Below are 25,117 nucleotides of genomic sequence, written 5' to 3' on the forward strand. Positions count from 1 at the left end.
CTTTGGCGCGTCGCGTCTCCTTCGTGGTTTAGTTGTGAATTCTCGCAGAGCTCCCACCTGCAGCCTGTGCCCATTTGGTCCTCTCATTTGTAAATTGACGCCCCTCTCATCGATCCATATGTCTCCGCCATCGTCGTGTCCTCCAGAAGTAGCCCTGAAGACATCGCTCGGCTCTGCAAGCTTGCGTTGTAGCAGCGAAGCGTGCGATCGTCTTTTTCTGGCAACCTGGCACGCTCCACACACCTTGCGACATCGTCTGCAACCCTCACAATCTAGACAAGATGCCCTGGCCAAAGCCCCCGCTCGAGCGCTCGATCTTCAATGTCGACCCTCTGGACGAGTTTTCCGTTACAATCGCGGACTGGATTTGGAGCCATGTGCAAGGCTTACAGAATATTGAGGTATGCACACGGAGGGCACCTGCAGCTTTCCGCATCCACCTGCTTACTTCCTTCGTTCTGCGCCTCAAAGATCGAGGCCAAAATCGGCACACTAATAGATACGAGCACAAACCATCGATTACGGCTGCCAGTGCTGTGCGAAACAAGTGAGATTCGCTCGAGCATCGCGTTTGACCGTGTTTCTGCCAGTTGACTGTCCTTTGCAGTCGTGGACATGCCAGGAGTTCGTTTTGAGAGTGACATGTCAGCGGTGAATCTCTCTTGCTAAGACGGGCAGCTAGACCTCAGACTGATTTGTCCAGCATTCTTGCAGAAACAACATGCACATTTCAACGCAAAACTGAATGAGGTCGTTGAGCGCACATCCTCACAGTCGTACAAAGGAGATAAAGTCCGATATCGACGGTCGATGGAGGCCGATGCCTTCTACCATATTCCAGGATCCAAAGAACGGATCAGGGTGACGAAAAACGAGGAGACAATGAAAATCACCAACGCAATAGTGAAGAAGCGTATAGCCAATATGGAAGTTTATAGTCCAAGATCTCTTTTCGATTTCCGCATCAGCATCAACACTGAAGAGCCTGGTATGTCGCCCTGCTCTTTTCCTCAGGTACGATGTAAGCCACTGATTGAAAAGGTATCCTATTCCACCTCACACATACAGTCGAGCCACCAGATGCAGAGCCAGCGTACATCCGCAACAAGAACCGAGTTTCCTACGCTCACCAGTGCTTCCAAGTTGACCTCACGCAGGTTCAAACACCAGAGAATGTGAGTCGTACCGTACCGCCGCGACGCGAAGAGGCAGCCGATCACTGAAACTGAGGCGCACTCACCACGTTCTCAGCCGTACCGACAAATGCATGAGTTGGAAGTCGAGATGCTGGACGTGGGCAGCTTTCTGAGCTTAGGGGAAGAGGCCCGACGGCAGGGGGAAAGTCAAAAGTGGACGCCGTTCGAAGATCGGGTGCTGATTCTGCTCAACAACGTGCGCATGCTGATCAGGTGAGTACGCACAGCGCCCAGCAAGAGACTTTACAACAAGCGAATTGAGAAACTTATTTTGTGTGCACTGGCAGAAACGCCTGCCCGCCATGACGTGGATCAGTTCACACTGAATAAAATATGATTTCGGATTTTGCTCGGGCTCGCTGGCAATTTGACCAGTTCTTCACTCGTTACTCTACAATTTGGTCGGTTGCATGGCGTGTACCCACGGCTTCCAGTAGTGCTCAACCGTATCCGGATCGCGCCATTTGCTCCAGTCCGCGGTGGTGAGGCCCCAGGTGTCATCAAAGTCCTGGACGCCAGAGCGGATGCGGTAGGAGCCGGCGAGTGCCCACATGGCCCAACTGATGCCATGCTTCTTTGTGAACTCCTTGAGGCAGTTTTGCAGCAGGTCGTCATACAGCGAGCTGGCCTGCTCATGGCCAAACTCGGACAGGATGACCGGCGTGAGGCGCACAGCCTTGGGACAGTCCTTGGTCGTGCCGCACCCCTTGGGCGGCGCGATGCCGAGCGCATTAAACCCGTTACGGTACAGCTCGGCCTCGATAATGTCGCAGGCGCCCGTGTCCTGCACCTCGGACGAGCCATACAAGTGCAGCTCCCACACGAGCTTGTCCGCCCATGGGTGCGCGTCGAGGTCAAAGTACTGCGCATCGCGGCGCAGCGAGTCACGGATCGCGTCGGCCTTATACGCCGGCGCATTGAGCAGGTTCTTTCCGCTGGTCAGCGCGCTGAGGTCCTCGTCGTACTGCATGCCGCTCCAGGTGATCAGCAGGTCCGGGTTCACGTTGTAGATCGTGTCGGCGCCCTCGGTCATGTTGCCGACGAGCGTATGCCAGTTGTACATAAGCGTCGTGTCGTTGTATGAGGAGCGCAGCTCATTGCGCAGCGACATAGAGACAATGTTCGAGTGTTTCTTGGCAAAGTTGGCAATGTAGGCCAAGCCGCGCTTCCAGTTCGACGCAGGGAAATAGATATCGTCGAACCAGGCATTGCCATCTGGATCAAAGATGTAAAGTTCTGTCAGTGAGATGTCGGCCCAGATGGCCCGAGACAAGCAGGGCTCACCCGTGTGCGAGCAGCACCATTGTGCCTTGCCAACATGCACATCTGGGTGGACGAAGATGCCCTTCTTGGCGGCCAGGTCGACGACATCGCCGAAAATCTCGAAGCGGGTCGTCGTCTTTGTCCACTGTGGGTTGTGTTTGATGATGCTCTCAGTGACTTTGGTTCCGTTGACCTGGCCAAGGGCGTTAACCATGGCCTCTTCCAATGGCACATCGGCTCCGTTGCGCTCATAGATCTGGTCGACCATTTCGATTGCATACCCTGCTCGGACAAAATTGAAGCCAACAGACGCAATGTTGTTCACGATGTTCTCGGCCGAGGCCCACTCAAGACCTGAAAAGCAAAAGGGGCTGGGTCAGTTTCCGGCGTTGCACAGCGATGTGGTTTTGCAAGCGCAGATCCGAACCCACCCTCAAAGATCATCGTCTCGCCGCTCATGGGCCAGTTGACACCCGCCAAGTGGACGACTTCGCCTTTGCTGTTGACGATGTCGCGGCCTCGCGTCTTGAAAGGGACATGCGGCCAGTCGGAGGGAGGGTGAGCAGAGTCTGCATTGTGCTGCTCGACCGGGGTAGAGAAGACTGTCTGCGTTGCCGACAGCACGACGGTTGTGGCGGAGAGCAGTAAGAGGAGGGAAGGGCTGCGCATGATGAACAACGCCGCACGTCAGTCAGAACGTGGAACCTCGGACAGAAAAGGACACGATCAGCAGTTGGGTGTGCGCACATGATTGGAAGTGATCTCACGGCGGGTACATGAGCACGTCCTTTATATAGGGTACCTCTGCTGATTTTGAAGAGCGGCATCCTGGGGAGTGTGAAGAACGGACCGGCAAACAAGATATGATGGCAACGAGGGATCCTGGCGGATTGAATAGATTTGCGGGCTTCCAATTGACGGCGAGCTGTTCGGGTAGGCTATGATACCTGACTGAGCGCTGGTGTCTGAGTCCGGTATGTATGCAGCTGCGTGGAGAGGCGAGAGAGGGTGTGTGGGGGGAGCGGGGCAACGCAGGAAACGCAAGGCGCAGGCCGCAGCAACAAGCTATGTATGTACATGGTTCGTGCACAGCAAGCAAGCTCCTGACGATCGTGTAGCACCCCACATTGTATCTACTCGTACAATATGATATAGACCCGGGCGAGCAATCATGCACAGAAAGAACGTCAACATCGTCAACAAGGTTGGCTCTCGAGTCGGCTCGCGAAAGCGTGCGGGGTTGCCAAGGTGAGATTCGAAGCGCCGTGGTAAGGAGCCATGCCAGGAAAGTCAGGCACAGGCACACTGGATGAGATTCTAAGTGGGTTCGCAGAGGGGAGAAGCCGGCGCTTGCCCATGCGTGCGTGTGTGCAAATAGGGCCGAAGGTAGAAGGTGCCTGAACTGCGCTAAAGTGTGTAGATTGCCGACGATTGGCACCAGTTGGAAGAGAGCAGCGGAGCGTAGGACCTTTGCAATGTAGGGCTACCCACAGCCCTTAAGGTTCTTGGGAGCCTCTTTGTTGCTGGAAGTGTCTTCATCGCTCTCAAAGCTCATTGGTGGTCAACCACGTGGCTCATGATGCCACTCTCACTTCCTGGACAATGTGCCGAGCAGCGTCGCGTCTCCGCTTCTGGTCATGACCCTGCCGTCTGTCGAATCGTCGTGGACAATTTCAACCGGCGCGACGCATGGCCCGCTAACGCGTCGGCTGGATGCCGCCGAGAAAGAGCTGGGGCGACGTCTGATGGAATGATCTCTGGCCAGTCAGTGGTCGCGTTCTGCGAAGGCGCCAAAGGCCATACGCCGTGTGCTTCCCTCGCCGACGCATCGCGGATGGTATATGTAAGTGTTTAACAGTGGATTGCTCGCCTGGCTGCGCCGATTTTCGTCGCTGCCAAGTACCTTTTGTGGAGAACCTGCAAACAGCAGCAGCGCCGATGCCCAGCAGTTGAGTGTTCGCGTCTTGCTCAAGTTCGGGGATTGGAGGGAAGAGCACTAAGTCCAAAGGCCCGACGGTCGATGACTAGCAAAAACTTTCTGCAACGCCAACTCCTGAGACGGCTGATTTCGATGCAAAGCCCTTTTTCATCTATAAAATATCATACATAGAGGGAGAGCATAAGGCGCTCCCCCTCAGGCACTCTGGCGTGTTAAACCGAAGAGCCTCTGCGCGGGCTCATGCGCCCTCCGGAGAAAATCTGCATAAAGAGACGCGGAAGTTCCTGCAGCTCCGCCAGATGCGCACCGTACCCGTCGAAGATGTTACCGACGGAGAGAGGGACGCTAGCAAGCTCAACTACCGAGATTGCTTTGCCGTCGCGGCCGCCGTTCGACCCCACTGCGGCCGTGCGCGGCAGATGAGCATGAGGCGGGCGGAAGCTCAGCCCAGCGGGCAGGCGCTCTGGGTCCTTGATGCGCAAGAGCAGCGCAAACAGCGGGATGTGGTTGAGCACCGCGAGCGCCGTCCCGAGCGCAGCCTGCGTCGCGATAAGGCAGAAGCGCGCACACGCGAACGTCAGGTAGTACGTTGCGATCGTAGGGAAGAGGAACAGGAGCAGCGTGAACAGGATCGTGCCGAGCAGCATCTGATCGAGCTCGTACGATGCATCGTCCAGCCGCCCCTTTCGCAGCGGGTTGCGTTTTTTGCCGCGGAACAGATGGAACAGCGCACCCAGCAACCAAAGGAAGCCGGCGTACAGGAAGCGCGACATGCGGTGGAAGAGCACGAGGTGGAGCGTGCTGATCGTGATCAAGTCGGAGAGTAGACAGATGCCCATCGTCAGGCCCGTGTATCGCATCACCAAGCTGATGACAGCAATGATCGACTGCATGTTGACGGCCAGCCGAGCTAGCACCATGTCGTAGAACAGGATCAGGCATCCCTTATAGAGATCGCCAAAGAAGAGGGAGAGCTCTGTGTTGAGCTTCAAACCTGCGGGCCATGCTTCCAGCCAGCCGAGCACACCTTCAACGCCGTGATAAAGATGACGAGAGATGAGCGCTTGCAATATTTCAGCCAACCCTGGAGCTGTTTGGTCAAGGAGCGCTGCCGCGGCTTGGCCAAACACGACGTCGTTTGCGATGAGCCACGCTCCACCCCACAAGGTGATGTAGTCTGTTGACAGCGCCGAGACAGGTGTCAATACGGTCCGGCGCAGCTGTCTCAGCGAAGCGGCAAAACTGGGCCAATTGATGATCTGTGACAGTCGAAGCTCGACTTGTTTCGCTGTGAGAGAAGACCGGATAAGCTTGTCTTGTGACGCGACCATCCTCATAACATGAAGAGGGGCAACAATCCCCTTTCCAGCTGCTAAAAGGAGTTTCCAGCAGACCGCGCCGACGATCGATGGTTGTGAGGGTATGTTCGAGGCAGACGGTGGCCGTCGAAATTCTTGAATATGTTTTAATAGTTGCATCATAGATGCGCTTTGGTTAAGCTGAGATAGACCCAGCGAAATTTGCGTCAATGGCTATACACTACGTCGAGTTGCTGTGCACTTTGACTCACAAGAGCGATCGAGCACCTGAGCAGCTCTGCATCCTCATATTCAGCCTCGGAGCCGAGACTTTCAAGCTCTCGCAAGCCCATGAGCTTCCGTGACAGCATTCTCTCGTAGTCACGCTGACTATCTTTCATACTTCTAACGCCAGAAGCGCGCACTTCGTCATGAAGAAAGGCGGGCGAGAATCGTAACGGCTCGATCGTAAGGAAACGAAAGTGGTCGGACGAAGGTGGATCGTAGAAGACGACCATCGTTCGAAATTCTTTTTTTTCAGGCGGGTGAAACGAGGTATGACTGCATGACAAGGATTACAGATCATGCGTCAAGGATTGCACTCGCCAAAGTCTCTTCGGAGTCTCACTTGGAAAACCATAGTGTGCCACGACTTCGCTTTTCTTTTGGGGCATCGAAAAAGACCAGCAGACCGTCACCATTCGTGTCTCTCGAGCTTTGGGATTCTTGACCTCGCATCAGGAACCCAAGCACCTCAACCATGGGCGTGCCCTCTGCTGGCTTCTTCATTCCAGCTCTGAGATTGAGCGCATCGATTGCAACCTGCAGCTCGGCGTGGTCTTGATCCGCGACGGCGCCGATGACGACGACGTGAAGCTCATTGTTTCTGCGATGTTGCCAGCCGAGAAGGATTTGTTCACTCTTACTTACCGATGCTGACGCCTTGCGAGCCAGCTGTTTGGGCCAGAATATTCGGATGCTTACGGCCATGGCAGAGACCGGCGGCGAACACCTTGCCGTCAAGACTTCATGTTCGAAGATGGTCACTCGCAGCACCCCCCGGGCAAACGGCAATCAAGGCTCTGCTTGCGCACACGAATTGCAAGCCTTCTCCATCCCTTTCTCGTTAACACAAATTCTAACTCGCGAAAGGACGAGCCGTGGTATCGAGATGGTGTACCGCATGCTTGGACTGGGTATGAGATCATCTTCTGAGAGTTCAGAATCCTTGAGCTTGTGCTACACGATAGTTTCGGAGAGTGGCAATATCAGATGGCGCCGCTCGCGCCCTGCGATGTCAGGTCACAAAAGTGCGAATCACCTTGCTCTGATGGCAAAGCATCGAGTATTTTGCATACTTGTATCATCACCTAACCTCTGGCTTACATTTTTCCAACTCTACTCAGCCTGTGCTTCTGTCAACGAATTCGATTGCTTTTCCCTTCCATAGTTGCTCAGTACATTTGCGGCTTAAAAAGATGTCGATAGCCCGATAATCTCGACGACGACCCGCGTCGCCATAGCTGGAGCTGGACTCGTTCTGCTCGCCCACAGGCTACCGTCTTGAACATGTCGTCCACCACGGTTTCAATCCCGAAGACGAGTGGGGACGCGCCTAACTCGTTTCCTTCTCCCGCAAAACCAAAGAAGCGGCGACTTCGAGGCTCTATAGGCGTCGAAGATGGGAGCCGCTCCGACTCGTTTGTGAGCGCCCTGACGCGATCCCTACTGGGCGTCGTAGCATTATTCTTTCGCGCCCCGATTCGCCTCTACCGGCCAGTCAAGCTCAGCTCATGGATCATCTTGGAATCTCTGGCCCGTCGGGAAGGCAAACAGCTGAGTTTGCGGTATGTGCGGGCGCTCATACGCAGGGAGAAGGCGAGCTTCATTCCGCACCTGCTTGGTCCACCGCTGATCGCCAACACACTGATCGGTTTCACGCTCTTCGAGAGGTAAGTTGCCACCTACGCAAGGTGTTGCTCGTGCCTTTGTGCTACTCTGGTTCATACTTTCCCTTTCGTTTCGACAGCTTCACCCTGATGGAATCACATCTTCTAAATCGATATTATCCGACGCGGCCGGACGTACAGAGGGACAGTGCAGGTCGCCGGATACCGCAATGGTCACCTCTTTGGATCACAGCAGTGTCCGGTGCCGTAGCTGGGAGTGCACAGTGTATCATCTCGGCCCCCCTCGATAACGTGCGCACCGTTCTGGCTGCTATGCCAGCAGTCGGGCGCCATCACGCCAGTCATCAAGCAACACGGGTATCCTGGCGAGCCGTGGCTCGCGCTGCAATCCTTCCATTTGCACCAGAACTCAGCAGATACAAGCTCGTCGAGCAAGTCAAAGTGGACTCTCCAAAGGCACGCTGGTCGTGGCTGAATCCCTGGAACAAGGAGGATCCTGCGACTGCAAAGCAGAGAAAAGAGCTGTGGCAGGCCCAGCTGAAGCGTTGGCGAGGCGGTGTACACGGTGCTGGCTTGTTGCTCTCACTCGTCAGAGACAGCATTGGCTTCAGCTCGTTCTTCGCCATCTTTGAGATATCCCGGCGCGTGGCGTACAGCGCGTCTATAAGTGTTGACAAGACATATGCATTCTTTAACCAAGGAGTAGCGCTCCCTGTCGGAATCGACAAGCGTGCAAGCCGGGAAGTTGACGACGGCGATATCGCGATCGAAGACGCCAGATCCGATGATTCGTTCCAAGCTAGTCGCACGATTCCGGGGCGCCTTTTGGCAGCTTTCATCTTGATATGTGGTGGGGCGATTGGCGCCATGAGCTATGAGCTGCTCGGTCGCCCATCGGAGCTCATGCGAGAAGTTATCTGGCAGGGGCGTAAGGCGTGGGAAGAAGAAAAATCCAAGCCGAAATTCACACCGGCTGCGCAAGCTCGCAAACAACGAAATGCCAAAACAGGACACGGGCGGTCTGCTGTTCGTGGCGCGCGAGCGGTACGGGCGGCTGAGGGAGCAGCAGAACTATCGGGTAGGAATACGCTTATCGAAATGCGGCAGACAAACACCGCTGGCGATCTCTCGGCTCGAGTCAGCAGCCTTCGAGGGCGTCTTGGGCCGCCTCATCGCCCCAGGAGATCGAGCCCACACGCAAGACATGCACCGAACGGAACAGCTGTGGTACCCACACCGCACGTGCGTCGAGCAAAACAACTGCGAGAGGCCTTACATGGAAGGCCTGGACGCTTCATTCCAACGCTGGAGAACAGACCGAGTGCGTGGCAGCTACTCAAGGGGCACGCTTTGCGGGCTTCGACGCTGCGCCTTCCTCCCTTGTCACCGAAAGCGCATTTGAACCCCACTCCCGCGCCGTTACCAATGCTTCTCGTTCAAACGTACTTTGTCGCCCCCTTTTTTCCGCATAAACACGACAGCTATGCTGAAGGAGGCGCCGCTCGGCGTAAAGGCAAAGACACGCCGGAACGCGCGCTGAGACGACGCTGGATGTTGCGCAATCCTGTCAACATGTCAGCTGCACCGGAGGCGTACCGAGGCAACAACGGCGGCCTCTCAGAACGTTTGCCTGGTTCCATCAAGTCACCCTCAAGTTCCATGTGGGGCTCGGGCCGCGTCGGCTGGGCACTCCGAAGGTTGGCCACACCATACGGTATTGGCTTTGTTGCCTTTGCATACTTTGCAGGCGATTTGGGATCATGAAATAGACACAATTACAACCTGTAGCATAGATAAGCAGAGAGAAGCACGCAATTCCCATATCACAGCTACAATTTCGACTGCTTGTTTGGCTGCTGCTTCTTTCGCTCCTCTTTCCTCGTCTGCGCCATTTTCAGGAGCGCATATAGAGACTGGGTGCGAGGCATCTCCACGCCCTTCGACCTTGCAATGCGGACCGGATTGCCGAGGATGACTTCAAGTTCGAGAGGTCGGTCCGCTTCCCAATCCAAGAGCATGCTAGGTTTGCTGCCAGTGTTTCGCTCAGTGCTTTTGAGAATCACCTCGGGCGTGGCGAGCGAGTTTGGGAACGGCCTCCCCAAAATGGAAGGCGCCGCTGCGAAGATCTCGTCCATCACTCCTTGCAGATGCCGACGCAGCTCCGCATCAAGCGACATACGCGCATTACCTGTGCCTCCAGATAAGACCGCGCTCGGATTCATGCTAGCGTTGATGGTCAACTTGTGCCAGCGCACGAGCTGCAGGCCTTTCTCATCGTGCATCTCGACGTCTTTGATGCCGCCTGCCGTCCAAATGTTGTTGAGCTCCGCAACAGCGTCTTCTCCGGCTTTGTGAAGCTGTTTGGCCTTTTGGTCGCCCGAGACTAGGCGATCCCCAATACCGTCCGTGAAAGCGCCGATCGAGATGCGTGTCCACCGGTTCTGCCGAACGACACCGTGAGAGACTTGCTCGGCGCTAATGACGGTGACGGCGCTGACGATAGGGTTTTGAGGGAACCGCTCACGGTGTAAATGCTCTACACCGACACCATTCTGGATGAGAACGATAATTGACCCCGGAAACTTGCCGTCTGGTGAGGGTGGTGAAACGATGGGTGCAATTGTCCTACTTTCGTCCACGATGTCTGGTAGAGCTTTGGTCGTCACCACGACATAGTCCCACTTCCCGCTATTACTCGCCGACTCCGCTACATCGGGACCCTCAGACGCAGCTACTTGCACATTCGGAAAGACCCTGTGTGGTATAAAATGGTAATCGCCAAAGTTGCGCGTTTGCATCGTCAAGCCGCTCTCCTTGACCGCCTTGTAGTTTGATCTGCAGACCATGGAGACTCTGACATTTCCTCCGCCCTATATCCTCAAAGAAGAAAGTAATATCAGTCTCCTCTGAATCCCTGGCAGTTGTTTTGATGCTTGGTCTCACCTGAACCATGCGTGAAGCATAGAAGCAGCCAACTGCGCCGGCGCCGACGTAGATGATGTTGATCTCTCGTTGGGAGTTCATGGTGGACTTGCAGCGGGGTGCGAGGCAAAGCAGCGGGCTTTCGGTACGAATCGCCGAGGGTGAACAGAGGTTGCCACTGACGAAAGTTCTCGCAAAGGCGGATAGACGTCAGACTTGTGCTCGAGTTCGAACAGGTTGGACAATACCCACACGAAGCGAACAGCCCTTTGAATTGCTCCTTCTGGTGCGCAGGAGTGGTCCACTGATCGGTAATGCCGGCATTGGTAAGAGCGATCGTAGGTATTCATACGGAATGCGATTGAAAGAAAGTAGGGTTCTAACTTCCGTTGATCTGATGTCAACCTCTCGTGTGCAATGGGTGCTCCATGAACCAATCGTATGTGTCTGAGGAAAGGCGATGGCGTTACCCTGCTTGGCATGGGGTTGCCTGGCCCTCGCTTTTACGGTGAAGATCAATGGTTGCTCTCTGACGGGGATCAAACGAAGCGTCCGGGTCTTTGTACTTGCGTTATCACCGCGCCGCAACCCTCCGACATGACGGACCTCGCTGAAGCTGGGCCGTCGGCAGCGGCGCAGCACGGCGTGTCGAACGCGACCTCGTCGTCGGCATCTGGCTCTCAAGCGATGCTGTCACCCAGCAGTGGCCGACGTCTCTCGGGGGGCATCAGCAGCAGTGGCCGTTATGATCCGCTCGCTTTGCGCTGTAAAGCGGTCACGGGGGCCAAGAGGGACCCGAGGAAGACCATCGAGGCGCTTTCCGACCTCGTCAAGCTATACAGAGCTGCTGGGGGGCAAGCGGGCATGGCAGCTGGGCCAACTTCAGAGCCGGCCCTAGTACGCCGAGGTAGCAAAGGCAAGGGCATCGCAAATAAGAAGGACCTCTTGGACATTGGCAGTTTTCGCAAAGACATCGAGCAGACCTTGAATGAATCGATGCAAATGGCCTCGAAGGAATACCTTACCACCCTGCACGGTTTGGTCTCTGTGAGTAGCAGCGCCGCAAGCCCTCCCGGTAGACTATCAATCTTATCACACGTTACATGACACAGGCACTTGACACACTTGATGACGAGCTCGAGGCTGTGAAGACTTCTTGCGAAGAAACTCTGAAGAAATACTCCCTCGCCCGCCAGTCCTCAAAGCATCTATTAGTTCAGACCGAAGGCTTGCAGCAAGATCGCAACGCACTTTCCATGCAGCATGCACTCGTCAGTCTCTTCCTCGAGCGATTCACACTCACAGCAGATGAAGAGCTGCTTGTAAGGTCCAAGGATCTGGAAGTCAGCCAGGCTCTCTTCAAAGTGATGGATCGGTTAGAGCAGATTCGGAAAGAGGCAAAACTCCTGCTGGGCGGGAGCGTCACCGATGAAGTTTCGACATCTCCTGAAAACGGTAAACGCACTACTGGAGCAAGTGGCGGTATACGGGCAGGTATAGATGTGATGGACACGACTGCTTCCCAACTCAATGCCGCATATGCGAAGATTGCTAGATGGCTCTCGTTTGAATTTCGGCAGCCGGTGCGTGAGGGCATGGAAGTGTCAGCGCGCATGAAACAAGCTGTGCAACGGATCAGCTCAGCAGGAAGGGAGGACCTATTGCGACCTGCGCTTGCGACACTTTCTTCCACGCGGGCCTCTTTCCTTTCCACTTCCTTCCAGATGGCCCTCACTGTCGGCGGAGGTCCCCCGAGCAACCTCCCACGACCAATAGAGCTGCATGCGCACGACCCGCTTCGATACGTTGGCGACATGCTCGCCTGGGTACATCAGGCGCTCGCTTCAGAGCGTGAGTTCCTGTCAGCCCTTTTCAGCGAACAGGAAGGCGGGGACGGACGGCGGATAGGACAGCGGCGACGAGGTCTAGAGGGCAGTCTGGACATGCAGCAGAGCCAGGCGGCTGAGCTGGCACAAGAAGCAAAAGATGGCGCGCAGCGGCTGACTCCAAGCGAGAGGGCCATTCGAGAGATGCTAGACCGGAACCTTGAAGGCTGCTGTCGCCCGCTACAAACCCGGATTGTCCAGACCGTCCGGTCGCAAGAAGGCTGCGTTACGACCTTCCGCCTGGCAAATCTGATCGACTTCTACCGCCTCACGATCACGCGTACGGTCGGCAGCAAAGCAGCGCTCAGCAGGACTCTGCAAGGCGTCACTACCGCTTCATACGACGCTTTTGGCGTGACGTTGCGCAACCATGCGAGCAGTCTTACCCGCTATCATGACACTCTGGACCTTTCCCTGAAAATACCACCGCCACTTGCCGGAGCGGGCGTTGCACTCAAGGAGCTTCTCGCAGTCGTGCAGACTTCACTTGCTGATGAGCCTGGAGAAGGCGGCGGTCTGCTAGACAAAGAAACGCGGGAACAAGCGCTCCGCCAACTCGATCTCATCTTGAAGGAGCTGGTGGATGCGATGGTGGCACTGTGTGAGCGCCTGTCCACACAGCTGGTCGAGCGCCGGGTGAAGGGCAAAAGTGAACAAGATGGGAAGTGGGAACAGAGCCTCTTCCTCTGCAACTGTCTGGAGCATATTCAAAACATCTTGGGCCCGCACGAGCACGTGAAGAACAAGCGGGCACAGCTCAAGACCAATGAAGATGAGAAGATGTCTGCACTGGTCGAGGCGCACTACAAGAGTTTGCTGGCCGACTCACACCTCGCACCGCTCATCGAGGCGATAGCAAGCAAGGAGACGGGCGCAGCCTTGTCGCGTCAACCTCAGGCAAGTCCTGAAGCTGTCTCTTCCGCCTTCAAAGCCTTTGGCAGTTTCCTTGCGTCACCGTCCATTGTGTCCTCGCCGCGACTGGCCCTGTTAACCTCGCCGACTACGAGGTCCCACGTGCACCAGGCTGCGCTGCAGATGCTGGCAGATGCGTATGCTAACATTGTCCATGCAGTCATGCAGCCGTCCAACAGGTATGAGTGGAAGGAGACGCTTATTAAACGCAGCGAGGACGAGGTCAGGCTACTTCTCGGTGTGCAATAGGTCTCCACTCTATCAATGCATTCCCCCACTTGCGTGCAGCGTGACGTTTCTCCCTCTTTCTACCGGTAGCGATATTGAATGGAGGCCACGGGCCCCGAACTTCGCCTCGGATCAGAGCAACTGCATGCAGCGAAGTTGATGTCCTTCATGGTCATCCGCGAAAACACGTCATGGCTGGAATCAGGACCACAGTGATGTAGATCTCGAAAGTGTTCTCGAAGGAAGCATACAGCACTCGGACGACGGCTTGATAATAACAAAACGCATGTGTAGTTTGTTGATGTTCTACACTTCTTGACTGAGATATAGAAGATGTTCTATCATGCATCTGGCAACCTCCATTCCTCCCCTTGACCAAGTAAGTGTCCTACGGAACCCCTCACTCACCCTTGCGTTGGCCGGACGTACCTGAACTTCGAGCGGTGTATATGTGGTAGCCCTGACCGACCGAGCCGTACACAAGATGGTGGGTGTGCGAAAGCGAACGGCCGAACGCATGACCTCCACTGACATTGTCACATGTCTCATTCCCATCGATCCATGGCTGGTATCCGAAAGGCACGAGCAGCTGCGAAGCGGGTTTCGTCGCAAAATGCCTCGACGCTCGCAACATTGCTCTATGGCTTCCTGATCTCGTCAACCATGCACGTGCTTTTCCGCTTTGTGCTGTATCGCTCCACAGCCTCGACTCGACATGTCGTATACTTTGTTCTCACGGAGGCGTTGGCAGTCGCGCTGTGGCTGCAGTTGCAGAATATGGCCAAGTCGGGCGACGATCTGGCGCAAGGGGGACTGACTGCGTACGTTCGGGTGGAGGGATGCGAATCCATGTCCAACTCAGTCAACGCTTACCTCTGTCGCTCCCCTCACTACTTGCTCGCCTCACACCCCGCAGGTACATGTTCGATATCATTTATGTCACATGGGCTGTCCACGTCCTTTCAGCTGCCATCTCGTCCAAATTCTGGTGGCTGTATATGGCCATACCAGCGTATGCCATCTTTATCCTGTACCGCAAAGCGCTGGTACCCTTCGTTCTCGGCGGGCGAGATCCGCTCGCTCGCATCTTTAGCGCTTTGCGTGGCGGAAGCGGTAAGAGCAGCAAGGACAGCGGCGCAAAGGGTCAGGAGGAAGACGCGACACAAGGGATGAGCAAGCGTCAGCAGAAGCTGCAGAAACGGCAGGAGAAGGGTGATCCGCGCGTGCAGGTGCGGCGGCGATGAGCAGGGCGGTGCTGTTCTTGACCATGGATCCTTCCTTCGCACCGGTGTCTCGTATCACCGTACTCTTGCAATTCCATCGTAATACTCTGATCTGCAGGCGAACGCTCGCCCCCCTATAGATGGACGTCGAGTCGCAATCATGAGCCTGTACGACAGCGACAGAAGGACAGAAAGGAGATGCTATGCTACATACAGCGGAGAAAATACGAGGCAGTGTCCTTCACATTCACAAACGCGACTTGAACCAGGCAAACGGTGCAGGTTTAGTCTCATGCCACGTGTGCTTCGTCTCAATGTACTCCTCGAGGCCCTTGCACCCGAGCTCACGACCGTTGCCGCTCATGCCAAAGCCACCCCATTCGGCGGCGGCGGTGTAGCTGCCATAAGTGTTGATCCACACGGTGCCGTGGCGCAACTTGGCGGCGAACCGGCGCGCGCGCGCAACGTCGGCGGACAGGACGCCTCCAGCTAGGCCGTAACGCGTGTCGTTCGCCAGCGCCAGCGCCGTCGCCTCGTCGCCCGCGCGGAAGCGCTCGACGGTGAGGATCGGCCCGAACGTCTCGGCTTGCACGAGTTGCATGCTGCGGTCGCAGTGGTCGAAGACGGTCGGGAGGAAGAAGCAGCCCTTAGCGAGATGCGGGAATCGGCGCGGGTCCGGCGGGCTGCCGCCAACGAGTAGTTTGGCGCCTTCTTTCTTGCCGAGCTCGACAAACGCCTGAATCTTCCTAGCGTGCTCGGCGCTAACGAGCGGGCCAGTCTCGCTGGCGGGGTCGAGGCCGTCGCCCATGCGGACGTTGCGCGCCTTGTCAACAACCTTGGCGACGAGCGCGTCGGCGATGCTCTCGTCGACGATCAGACGCGCGCCGCTCGAGCACACCTGGCCCGAGTGAAGGAAGCACGCGGTCGCAACGATGTCGGCGGCCCAGTCGAGACCCATGCCGCTCCGCTCGGCCTGTGCGCCTGCTACGTCGGCAAAGACGACGTGCGGGTTCTTGCCGCCGAGCTCGACGCAGCAGCGCTTGACGCCCGCGGCGCAGCTGGCGATAATGCGCGTCCCTGTCGCGAGACCGCCGGTGAACGAAACCAGGTCAACATCCGCATGCGTCGTGAGCGCGTCGCCGATTGTAGCGCCGGACGCAGTCAACAGCTGGATCGCGCCAGCGGGGATGCCGACGGAGGCGTCGAGTAGGATTTTGCGCACGAGGTAGATCGTCGACAGCGGCGTCACTTCGGACGGCTTGATGATCACCGGGTTGCCTGCCGCTAGCGCCGGCGCAAGCTTCCAGCAGACTTGCAGGATCGGCTAGTGCGGAGATAGCACAAGTAGGAGCGTGCTTGCAGTCAGCGTGGGGCAAAGTCACGCCGATGCAGAGCACGCCTAAGACGACTCACGTAGTTCCAGGGCGTGATCAGCACGCATACACCAACCGGTTCGTGCGAGATGACACTGTTGGCGCTTTCAGGGATGGCGTCATGCTTGACCTGCTTGGGCTGGTCCAGCTTGCGCGCCTCCTGCGCGTAGAAGCGAAAGACGGTGGTGACGTCGTCGACGTCGACCTTGCTCTCCTCGAGCGTCTTGCCCGTATCGATCGTCTCGACGCGCGCCAGCTCATCCTTGTGCTGCTGCAGCAGTGTGGCGATGCGCTCAAGGCTCTCGCAGCGCGCGCCGAACGTTGTGCGCGTATGGTCCGACCAGACGTGCGTGTTGAAGAAGGCGCGCGCGGAGCTCACCGCGCGCTCAGCATCGCCGACGGACGCCTCGGACACGTGCTGGATCACTGAGTTGTCCACCGGGTTGATCGTCGCACGCCGTGCGCCCGACGATGAGGGCACCCACTCGCCGGCGATGAAGAGCGTCGGCTCGGCGACAGCCGGGCAGAGCGCGTGCGAGGTGCTCATATTGCGTGGACAGGGGCGCTGTGATGCGGAGCTCCAGCACAATGTGCGATTCTCCGATAGATGTGGCACAAGGAGGGAGGCGATCTGACAGTGTGCAAGCAGATTGCAGGCGTCAGCAATGCTTACATCTGGCATGCAGGAATCCAAGAAAAGAGTGCAGGCCCAGGCGGAGTTGTCGATCCCAAGGCGTCGTTCGTGTCAGAGTGTGATTAATCATGTTTTCCTCAATGCCACTTTTGGTAGCAGGTAGGAGTTGGATTGTTCAATGTAATAAGAATTGTCTCATCTTTCGGCCATCCCATCCCTCTCTTTCCATGCTGTCCTCCTGGCCCTTGTCGTAAGCTCATGCTACATCCCCGTTTCGGCGGGCAGCGCTGTCATCCCCGAGTGAGGAGGCGCGTGTCAAGTGCTACTCACCCTGTGCGTCTGCGAGCGACCGAGAAATGAAGCTGTGCTGGTTGGGTGTTGCCTTTTGCGTTTACCGCCCGCAGGATACGCACTTGGCCCACTGCTGACGGCGCCAGAGGCAACGACCACTCGGCGGAGATTGGCAGAGACCAACAGAGAGGGATGAGGCTGACGAGTTGGGACAGCACTGCGGAGCAGGCGCATCGACCGGGCTCGCGCAGACTCTAGCGATGGCCTGGAATCAAGCAGGCTTCCTCTCCTTTTCCTCAGTTTGGGGCATGGTCGGTCAGGGAAATGTTGTTGGCGACGGGTATGAGCTGATGTAGCTGCTTGCGACCACGACGGCGATGGCGATGGGGGCGACTTGGGTGGTGCTGCGTTTGTCCAGCGAGAAGTCCTTCGCTGTTGGTTCTTCTTGAATACGTTCTCGCTCGGAACGCGGAAGGTTTCTTTCTTTCTTTTTCGATTGGATTTTCATCTTTGTTTCTTTTCATTCCCCCGCTGGGTGTGGAGCAGAGCGAGGATACCAGCGCGTCCGCCGCACGCACCCGCTTGCTCAGCGTTGGTGCGCTGCTTGCTAAATGCTGGGCAGAACGAGAGCTCCCATCACATACGGACAGGAGGGACGTCCCTGCTCGGATTCTCACAGTGCAGAGGAGAGGAAGGGAGAGGAGTGTCAGATGTGAGCATCAACCTCTACTCTAGCAGGCAGGTGTGGCACAAGGAGGACGCAGACGCACTATCGCCTGTGCGGCCCCGACTGGTCGGCGGGGCCGTGGGTTGGCAGGCCGCCTGAATCGGGTGCACTTGTTTCCCCTTCCAGCAGACACACACTGACTGCTCCAGTGCCGCGTCAACTCAAGCGCACTGCCTCTCAACGCACCCTCTGCAAAGCGGCAGAGGTGTTCCACATGCCCACCGCACCCACACATGTTCTACCATTGAAAGCTGGCACAACCGTCTCGGTTCTGTTACATTGGCAATCACGTCGCATAGCGGGACTGGGTAGACGCAGCAGACTCATCCTTGCCGAAGCGACCGACGCTAGGCGGTCGAATAGAAGCAGCAGCAGTGATGCCTTCTGCCAACATGCTGGAAGCCGCCGGGTCGCCCAACTCTTCAGCAGTCCCCCCTGCCAGAACGACGCCGAGGTGCCATGCGCGGGCAGGAAAGGTGTCCAGTCTACTTTTTGTGCTACTCCTCCTCCTCTCCCTGTCTTCGTCGTCGCAGCTCAGCACGCCTTTTAGTAGCGTCGCAGCAGCGGCTACCAGCGCTGAAGGAGCGAGGTCCGAGCTCGATCCGCGCAACGTGCGCCAGCCGCATCACCCGCAGCCGCGCACGTACGACAGTCACCACTACTACGCGGTCGAGCTGGCACCCGCAGAAACAGGTCTTTTTCAGCCGCTCGACGTCGCCGTAGCGCTTGGTGCGGAGCTCGTCGAGCGTATCGGCGAGCTCGAGGGCCACTGGCTCGTGCGATTTCCCAAAGCGCAGATGCAGGCGCAAAATAGTGCCGAGGGGCTCGTCGCTCGGACGGATGAAGGGCTTGAGATACATGGGCACGGGGAGAGGCGCTGGATCGACTACGAACTGCATGAAGATCCCGTCCTGAAGCGCTGGGACGGGCTCAAGACAAGGCCCGAGCTGGGGAAGCGGGCAGCGGCGGCGGCGGCGATCCGCTCGGTCGAGCGGCAAGAACCGCGGCAGCGCACCAAGCGCAACGCCATCTACTCTCCGTGGGACACACCGCACCTCTACGACCGAGGGCATCATGCCGGCGCGGACACGCCGTTAATGCAAAGGGACCACGCGGATTTTGACCCGCGCGCCGCGCGGCTGCCATGGCCACGCCACATTCCGGCACCAGAGGGTGCCAGTCCCGACCCGAGGGACGACCCTGACTTCCTTGCATATGCGCCTGTAGCAGCACAAGCAGGGACACCGCGGTTTATCACGCGCAGTCGAGTTGTCGATCGCCGGCACTACAGCGGAGAAGGTGGCGACGAAGCAGCTTCGTCTTGCAACTCTACACTAGCGTTGGCTGCGCTCACGCGCCGCCGTCCGCCGTTGATACCAGACTCGCCGACGATGCGCATCGCGGACAAGTTCGACATCCACGACCCCATCTTCGCACAGCAGTGGCACCTTGCCAACGACAAGCGCATCGGCTTCGACCTCAACATCTCCGGAGTTTGGGAGCAAGGCATCTTTGGTAGGGGGGTCAATGTCGCGATGATCGATGATGGGATCGATATGTATTCAGACGACCTCAAGGATAACTTCGTGAGTCCATGCTTGCAGCCCCTGGATGGAACGCTGCGCGGATCTTATTCTGAACTTCGACTCGCTCGCACGCCATCCAAACAGTACGCCGAAGGGTCGTATGACTTCAACAACCACGTCCCCCTGCCTGAGCCGCGCCTCCCGGAAGACCAGCACGGGACGCGCTGCGCTGGCGAGATCGCCGCGGTGAAGAACGACCGCTGTGGCGTTGGCGTCGCGTACAAGGCGCGCGTCTCCGGTCTACGCATCCTCTCTGGGCCCATCTCGGACGTCGACGAAGCGGCGGCACTCAACTACGACTACCAGCAGAACCACGTGTACTCGTGCTCGTGGGGCCCGCCAGACGATGGGCGTAGCATGGACGCGCCCAAAGGTCTTATCGCCAAAGCGATTCTCAACGGCGTGCAGAATGGGCGCGCTGGCAAGGGAAGCATCTTCGTCTTTGCCGGCGGCAATGGCGGCGGGGCAGACGACCAGTGCAACTTTGACGGCTACACCAACTCGATCTACACCATGACCATCGCCGCGGTCAACCGCGAAGGGCAGCACCCGTACTACTCAGAGATGTGCAGCGCTAACATTGCCACCTCGTGGTCCTCCGGCGCCGGCGATCACATCCACACGACCGACGTCACGCGCAACGGCATACAGCGCTGCACCACCATGCACGGCGGCACTTCCGCTGCGGCGCCACTCGTCGCGGGCATCGCTGCGCTCGCGCTCGAGGCGCGTCCGGAACTCACATGGCGCGACATGCAGCACGTCGCTGTGCGCAGCGCGCAGATGATCAACCCGACCGACAAGGACTGGCAGCAGACGCAGGCGGGGCGTCACTACAACCACAAGTACGGCTACGGCATAATCGACGCGCACGCGTTCATCGAGGAGGCCAAGCGCCACAAGCTCGTCAAGGCGCAAGCGTGGCTCGAAAGCCCCAAGCTCGATATCGAGCCGACGCGCACGCTCATTCAGCAAGGGGGCGTCGAGAGCACGTTCAACGTCACCAAGGAGCTCCTGGTGCAGAACAACCTCGAGACCCTTGAGCACATCACAGTCCGCGTCTGGATTACCCACGAGCGCAGAGGCGACGTGCAGGTCGAGCTGACCAGCCCGCACGGCACGAAGAGCGTTCTTGCCAGGCCCAGGAGATTCGACGGGGCCAAAACGGGCTTCCCCGGTTGGGGCTTCATGACACTGAAGCATTGGTGAGTTCTGAGGTTTGTGCAAGGGGTTAGACTGCTGCAAGCGCTTACTCCTCTGTGTCTTGGGCCTCACAGGGACGAGAACCCAATCGGACAGTGGAAGATCCAGGTGTTCGACCGCTCGCATCCCAAGCAGACTGGCAATTTCCTCGCGTGGTCCATGATGCTCTGGGGTGCAAGTATCGACCCTTCCAAAGCAAAGCAATGGACCTTCCCGCCGGGTAGCAAAGAGGCTCAGATCGAGTTGCCGGGCTATCCATCTGCCTCCAGCAGCGTCAGTGCCAGCGCCAAAGCATCCGTCACCACGCAGCACGCCAAGCCCACCGCGCACCTTCCCAGCGATCATGGCACCGCGCACGGCGAGTCGCATCAGGACTTCACCAATGGCATGGTGACTGACCCGACGACGCAGCAACCAGAGAAGCCCAAGGCTGACACGGGCTATCTGGCCAACCTGCGCAAGAACAGCGGCACGTGGCTCTTTGTCGCTGCGGGTGTCGTCTTCATCTTTGCAGGCAGCGTCGTCGCCTTCTTTGTCATGCGGCGTAAGCGCTCGCCAGGTGGTGGTGGTGCGGGCGGCTCGGCCAGATATGAGTTCGTGCCCGAGGACGAAGACGTCGCGATGGGATCGCTGGAACGTGGCGGCGGTGCTGGTGGTGAGACGCGCGGCTCGAAGCGCGCACGCACCAAGGAGCTGTATGACGCCTGTGGCGATGTTGCTAGCGAGGAAGAGGACGATGAACAGAACCAGTCTGGCCATCATACGTCACTCGCGCGTGGCATCTATCACGACGATGAGGAGGAAGAAGAAGGCGACACGCGCTTCTCCATTGGCGGACCCGGCTCGGCCATCACGCCGACCAGTGCAGTCACCGCGGAGCGCTACCGCGACGAGCCCGAAGGTGACCGCGATCCCGCGATCCCGTCTTCGTCTGGCAACGACGATGAGAAGCGCAGAGCCGAGGAGGACCTTCTGTTCGATGTCGGCAATGAAGAGGGCGATGACGCAGGCAGTGGAGGGTCATGGCAGGACGCCAAGTCAGAAAGTTGAAGCGACGACGGAGCATGTACCATATACAGACTTTATGCGCAAGAAGGGATTAGATTGCAGTATCCAGTCTGTCGTTCAAAATGCTCCGAGCGGAGCAATGCTGCAATTTGTAATCATGGACGTGCCGAAGTCACACGGGCCACGATACATCCGCAGCCCGCTTGCAAATTGCACCCAATCTGGATCCATAAAAGCGTGATGACTAACGTCAGGATTTTCCTTCACTGCCTTTCCTTCGACAAAGCGACAAATTGCTGGATGAATCTTTGCAATTGAAAGGGAACGACGCAAACTAGATCGCCGAACATTCGTGAAGGCATCAACCATGTCGACGCCAGCGGAACCTTATCTCGAGGTTCACCCTGTCGCCTTGGCGCTTTCGATCGTGTTGGCGGTACAAGGCGTTGCCAAAGGCAGTCTGGCCTTGTCGGGTGGATTCGCTGCTGCCTTGATGGGTTATGCGCATCTAGCCAACCCAAATCCCACGTTTGGCTATCTTTTGCTAGCGTTTTACATTGTCGGCTCACGGGCAACCAAAGTCAAGGCGGGCGTCAAAGCGAAGCTCGAACGTGAACAGCATCAAGGAAAGGCGAGCAGTAGCAAAGGGCATGGTCACAAAGCAAGTACGGGAGGGCAACGAGATGCTTTGCAGGTCCTCTGCAATGCACTACCAGGTGAGCTGCCCTGTTAAAATTGCATGGTTAATTGAGATTCTTACGGGGCTGCTTCCTGTATTGCAGCTGCTGTGGCAGCGGCCACATATCGTCTGCTGTTTTCGACAGAGCGAGGGCTACAAGGCAACGTGGTTCGAAATGCATTTGGGAAGCATTGGAGCAAGGCGTTTCTAGGCGACGTTGTCGTTCTACCTTGCTCATCCCTCAGCAGCTCCGCATTGGCGAATGCAACACCATCCCCTAATCTCGTCGTGGCAGCGCGAATGTGTCTGCTGTTCGCATTGGGCCATTATGCGTGTTGCATGGGTGATGTACTGGCCTCGGAGCTAGGCATTCTCTCACGCAGCCCGCCACGGCTCATCACCAATCTTGCGCGCATCGTACCGCCGGGGACCAACGGCGGAGTAAGCTTAATTGGGACGGGATGGAGCGCAGCGGGCGGACTGTTCATCGGCCTGGTCACTTTTGCAGCAGACGTGCTGCTCCACTGTAGAGCATCCGACAGACCTGTGTTCATTAGGGGGCTCGAGTTGGCACTGCTCGGGAGCCTCGCCGGCTTCACAGGAAGCATGATCGATTCTGTCCTGGGAGCAACCCTCCAGCGAACTTGGTACAGCCGCGAAACCAAACAGGTTTTGATTGGTGGGCCTGCTGATCCAAAAAGACTTTCGCCTTACGGAAAGGATGAAGAGGACTGGATTGTCATGACGGGCGCCAACGTCTTGAGCAACAACGCAGTCAATATTGTCTCTGCCGTGGCAACCGCTACTTTGACGGCATTCGCCGGGTGGCTGCTTCTTTGAGCCCTGACTCCTACAAGTGAGGCAAATTCTCACGCTCGGAACTATACAATAGATTTGTAGATCGTCCGCCTGATATAGACATGTGCTACGCCACCAAGTCTGCAAGTCCTCTCGCCGCGCCATGCGACTGCTCGTCATCGCACCTCCCGTTTGCCCTGCCCCTAAGACGTCTTGGCGTGAACTCTACAGTCTTGTGCTCTCGAAGTTCGTTGCGCGCCATGGACGAGTGTCCTTGCACCCAGCACTCGCCGCAGTATAAGTCGCCGTCACAGCCTGTGCAGCGCAATGTAGCGTCGGTATTGCATATTTCACACCAACAGAGAGTCTCGTCGTTATCGCCGCTGGTACCGCAGTCATCGTAATCACTATCATTGCCAGCAAGCCGAGACGACACGCCCGAGACGAACGATGAACTATAATTGTCTGCCGAGAAGCTGCATGTGCTAGGATGGACGGGATGCTTTGGTGTTGAGGGAAGACCAAACCCGCTCAGAATTTCAGCCTTCGTCGAGCCCTGAGACCATTTCGGAGCAGACGATTTTGGCCTCGCTCGAGCCTCATTTGCCTTCAGTGCATCAAGACGTGCTTGGAGAGACCCAGGATCTGCTTTTGTGGTATTCAGACGGACCAGCTTGGAAAAGGATGAGAGATCGGATGGAAGCCCCTCATCTTGTGACGAGAAGAAGTTAGAGGAGGTTTGTAAGTTGGGATGAGAAGTCGGTGCCGATGGAAGCTTGAGCATCGCCGCAGCTGCCAGATTGTCTCTAGACGATTCATCCGTGACTGATGAACCACAAGGAGGGAACGCACTTTCGACCGGTGGGGAGGGGCTGCGCGTGCCTCGGAGCTTCACAAGCCTTGCAACGAGCTCATCAGCCTCCTTGTCTGTGTCGTCGCCTTCTTTCGGAGCATCGACGTGGAACTCTTCATTTGAGGCGTCTTCGGGGCCTCCCAGCCCACCCTCCATCGCATCTGCCAGGCAGGCCTCAAGGTCAATGGTTGCACCACCTTGAGACGCTTCGGCGTACAAGCCAGCTTGCAAGGCGGGCCGACCCTCGTTCTCTAGGATGAGCTTGCTGCTCGTCTCGCTATTTGGCGGCACAGTCTTAGATGTTGATGCCAAAGGGGGTTCTGCAAGCTCTGCGACACCAGCATTGAAATCCTGGGCCTTCAATTCCTGCCACTGTGTAAATGCAATCTCGGCGTCCAATTGAGAGCTTTTGGATGCGATGCTCAACTCTCGATTGAATGTTCTTGCCCAATCTCCAAAGCAAGCGTTGTGGTCGCTCGTTGCGCCGTCCTCCCCATCAGCTAAAGTGTCCCTGAGGTAGTCGGGGATGGAAGAGTCACGGCTATGGAAAAGCTCCGCCTCGAAATCAACCTCATCCTGGATCCGAAGGGTTACGTCTTGAGCTTCGTCCTGCCGGCAAGTTGCAGCCGCTAATTGCTCGCAAGGCTGAGTACTTCGAATATAACTTAGGTGCGCGCTCGAGGATGAATACGATAATTGCGCCGGCTTCGATGCAGTTGCTGCCGCACTTGCGCTTGCTTCTCTTAGACGGCGCAATCGGTCCCTCAGGTCAGACATGACCTGATCACTGCTGAAGAAACTACAGCATATGGGCGACGAGACCAGTTCGGTGCCCCGGCTCGTTTCACTGCTCGACTTGACTCGGTGCTGAACGGTGGTATAGCTGGTCACGGGCGATGACCAGCGGTCAGCATAAGTGAGAGACGGGGCTTTTTATGAGCGCTACCTGAAGCGGCATAATGCTGCACCCACTAACAAGCCAGAGGTCGATGATAGACATTCAAATTGTGGGTCGAGTGCGCAAATTCCCAAGGCAACTACATGAAATAAGAGGGACCTAGGGATGTGGCTGAAGCACCGTCTACACAGTACCCTCGTCTCCTAGTCTTTACACCCATGAAAGTGCTCGTCGTAACGCATAGACTAACCCCAGAAGGGGGAAGTGCATCAAGCGCTGCTGACCAGACC

General features: G+C 57.1%; 11 protein-coding genes across 11 annotated transcripts; 6 read left to right on the forward strand and 5 right to left on the reverse strand.

Annotated features, from left to right (window-relative positions):
- Positions 1-107: 107 nt before the first annotated feature.
- K437DRAFT_231061 (mRNA triphosphatase CET1) lies at positions 108-1,869 on the forward strand. Its single transcript, XM_013390441.1, has 7 exons — positions 108-401; positions 472-547; positions 608-651; positions 715-988; positions 1,069-1,175; positions 1,252-1,409; positions 1,484-1,869. The coding sequence occupies exons 1-7, from the start codon at positions 282-284 to the stop codon at positions 1,500-1,502; spliced, it is 798 nt and encodes a 265-aa protein (XP_013245895.1). The 5' UTR covers positions 108-281; the 3' UTR covers positions 1,503-1,869.
- Positions 1,531-3,608, reverse strand: K437DRAFT_253382 (glycoside hydrolase family 5 protein). Its single transcript, XM_013390442.1, has 4 exons — positions 3,207-3,608; positions 2,891-3,120; positions 2,481-2,813; positions 1,531-2,411 (listed from the first exon to the last, which is right to left on the reverse strand). Exons 1-4 carry the CDS (start codon positions 3,284-3,286, stop codon positions 1,588-1,590), a joined length of 1,467 nt encoding a protein of 488 aa, XP_013245896.1. The 5' UTR covers positions 3,287-3,608; the 3' UTR covers positions 1,531-1,587.
- Positions 3,609-4,528: 920 nt separating this feature from the next.
- On the reverse strand, positions 4,529-6,917 carry K437DRAFT_253383 (Gpi1-domain-containing protein). The gene is made up of 3 exons (XM_013390443.1): positions 6,325-6,917; positions 5,969-6,257; positions 4,529-5,897 (listed from the first exon to the last, which is right to left on the reverse strand). Exons 1-3 carry the CDS (start codon positions 6,684-6,686, stop codon positions 4,611-4,613), a joined length of 1,938 nt encoding a protein of 645 aa, XP_013245897.1. The 5' UTR covers positions 6,687-6,917; the 3' UTR covers positions 4,529-4,610.
- A 143-nt stretch (positions 6,918-7,060) lies between these two features.
- On the forward strand, positions 7,061-9,437 carry K437DRAFT_271851 (uncharacterized protein). The gene is made up of 2 exons (XM_013390444.1): positions 7,061-7,648; positions 7,726-9,437. Exons 1-2 carry the CDS (start codon positions 7,266-7,268, stop codon positions 9,368-9,370), a joined length of 2,028 nt encoding a protein of 675 aa, XP_013245898.1. The 5' UTR covers positions 7,061-7,265; the 3' UTR covers positions 9,371-9,437.
- Positions 9,350-10,796, reverse strand: K437DRAFT_289642 (ApbA-domain-containing protein). The gene is made up of 2 exons (XM_013390445.1): positions 10,550-10,796; positions 9,350-10,476 (listed from the first exon to the last, which is right to left on the reverse strand). The coding sequence occupies exons 1-2, from the start codon at positions 10,628-10,630 to the stop codon at positions 9,436-9,438; spliced, it is 1,122 nt and encodes a 373-aa protein (XP_013245899.1). The 5' UTR covers positions 10,631-10,796; the 3' UTR covers positions 9,350-9,435.
- A 419-nt stretch (positions 10,797-11,215) lies between these two features.
- On the forward strand, positions 11,216-13,575 carry K437DRAFT_219554 (oligomeric complex COG6; the record flags this gene model as incomplete). Its single annotated transcript, XM_013390446.1, has 2 exons — positions 11,216-11,575; positions 11,641-13,575. 2 exons carry the CDS (start codon positions 11,216-11,218, stop codon positions 13,573-13,575), a joined length of 2,295 nt encoding a protein of 764 aa, XP_013245900.1.
- A 364-nt stretch (positions 13,576-13,939) lies between these two features.
- On the forward strand, positions 13,940-14,875 carry K437DRAFT_231078 (DUF788-domain-containing protein). The gene is made up of 3 exons (XM_013390447.1): positions 13,940-14,041; positions 14,134-14,375; positions 14,471-14,875. Exons 1-3 carry the CDS (start codon positions 14,039-14,041, stop codon positions 14,796-14,798), a joined length of 573 nt encoding a protein of 190 aa, XP_013245901.1. The 5' UTR covers positions 13,940-14,038; the 3' UTR covers positions 14,799-14,875.
- Positions 14,876-14,947: 72 nt separating this feature from the next.
- K437DRAFT_115257 (putative aldehyde dehydrogenase) lies at positions 14,948-16,935 on the reverse strand. The gene is made up of 3 exons (XM_013390448.1): positions 16,856-16,935; positions 16,191-16,781; positions 14,948-16,101 (listed from the first exon to the last, which is right to left on the reverse strand). Exons 2-3 carry the CDS (start codon positions 16,695-16,697, stop codon positions 15,025-15,027), a joined length of 1,584 nt encoding a protein of 527 aa, XP_013245902.1. The 5' UTR covers positions 16,698-16,781; positions 16,856-16,935; the 3' UTR covers positions 14,948-15,024.
- Positions 16,936-17,861: 926 nt separating this feature from the next.
- Positions 17,862-21,703, forward strand: K437DRAFT_253388 (uncharacterized protein). Its single transcript, XM_013390449.1, has 3 exons — positions 17,862-19,388; positions 19,473-20,593; positions 20,666-21,703. The coding sequence occupies exons 1-3, from the start codon at positions 18,180-18,182 to the stop codon at positions 21,639-21,641; spliced, it is 3,306 nt and encodes a 1,101-aa protein (XP_013245903.1). The 5' UTR covers positions 17,862-18,179; the 3' UTR covers positions 21,642-21,703.
- A 121-nt stretch (positions 21,704-21,824) lies between these two features.
- On the forward strand, positions 21,825-23,210 carry K437DRAFT_253389 (uncharacterized protein). Its single transcript, XM_013390450.1, has 2 exons — positions 21,825-22,315; positions 22,382-23,210. The coding sequence occupies exons 1-2, from the start codon at positions 21,967-21,969 to the stop codon at positions 23,116-23,118; spliced, it is 1,086 nt and encodes a 361-aa protein (XP_013245904.1). The 5' UTR covers positions 21,825-21,966; the 3' UTR covers positions 23,119-23,210.
- Positions 23,204-24,706, reverse strand: K437DRAFT_266004 (uncharacterized protein; the record flags this gene model as incomplete). Its single annotated transcript, XM_013390451.1, has 1 exon — positions 23,204-24,706. The coding sequence occupies one exon, from the start codon at positions 24,704-24,706 to the stop codon at positions 23,204-23,206; it is 1,503 nt and encodes a 500-aa protein (XP_013245905.1).
- Positions 24,707-25,117: the final 411 nt, after the last annotated feature.

This window comes from Tilletiaria anomala (assembly GCF_000711695.1).
Source record: "Tilletiaria anomala UBC 951 chromosome Unknown K437scaffold_4, whole genome shotgun sequence".
Classification (NCBI taxonomy): domain Eukaryota; kingdom Fungi; phylum Basidiomycota; class Exobasidiomycetes; order Georgefischeriales; family Tilletiariaceae; genus Tilletiaria; species Tilletiaria anomala.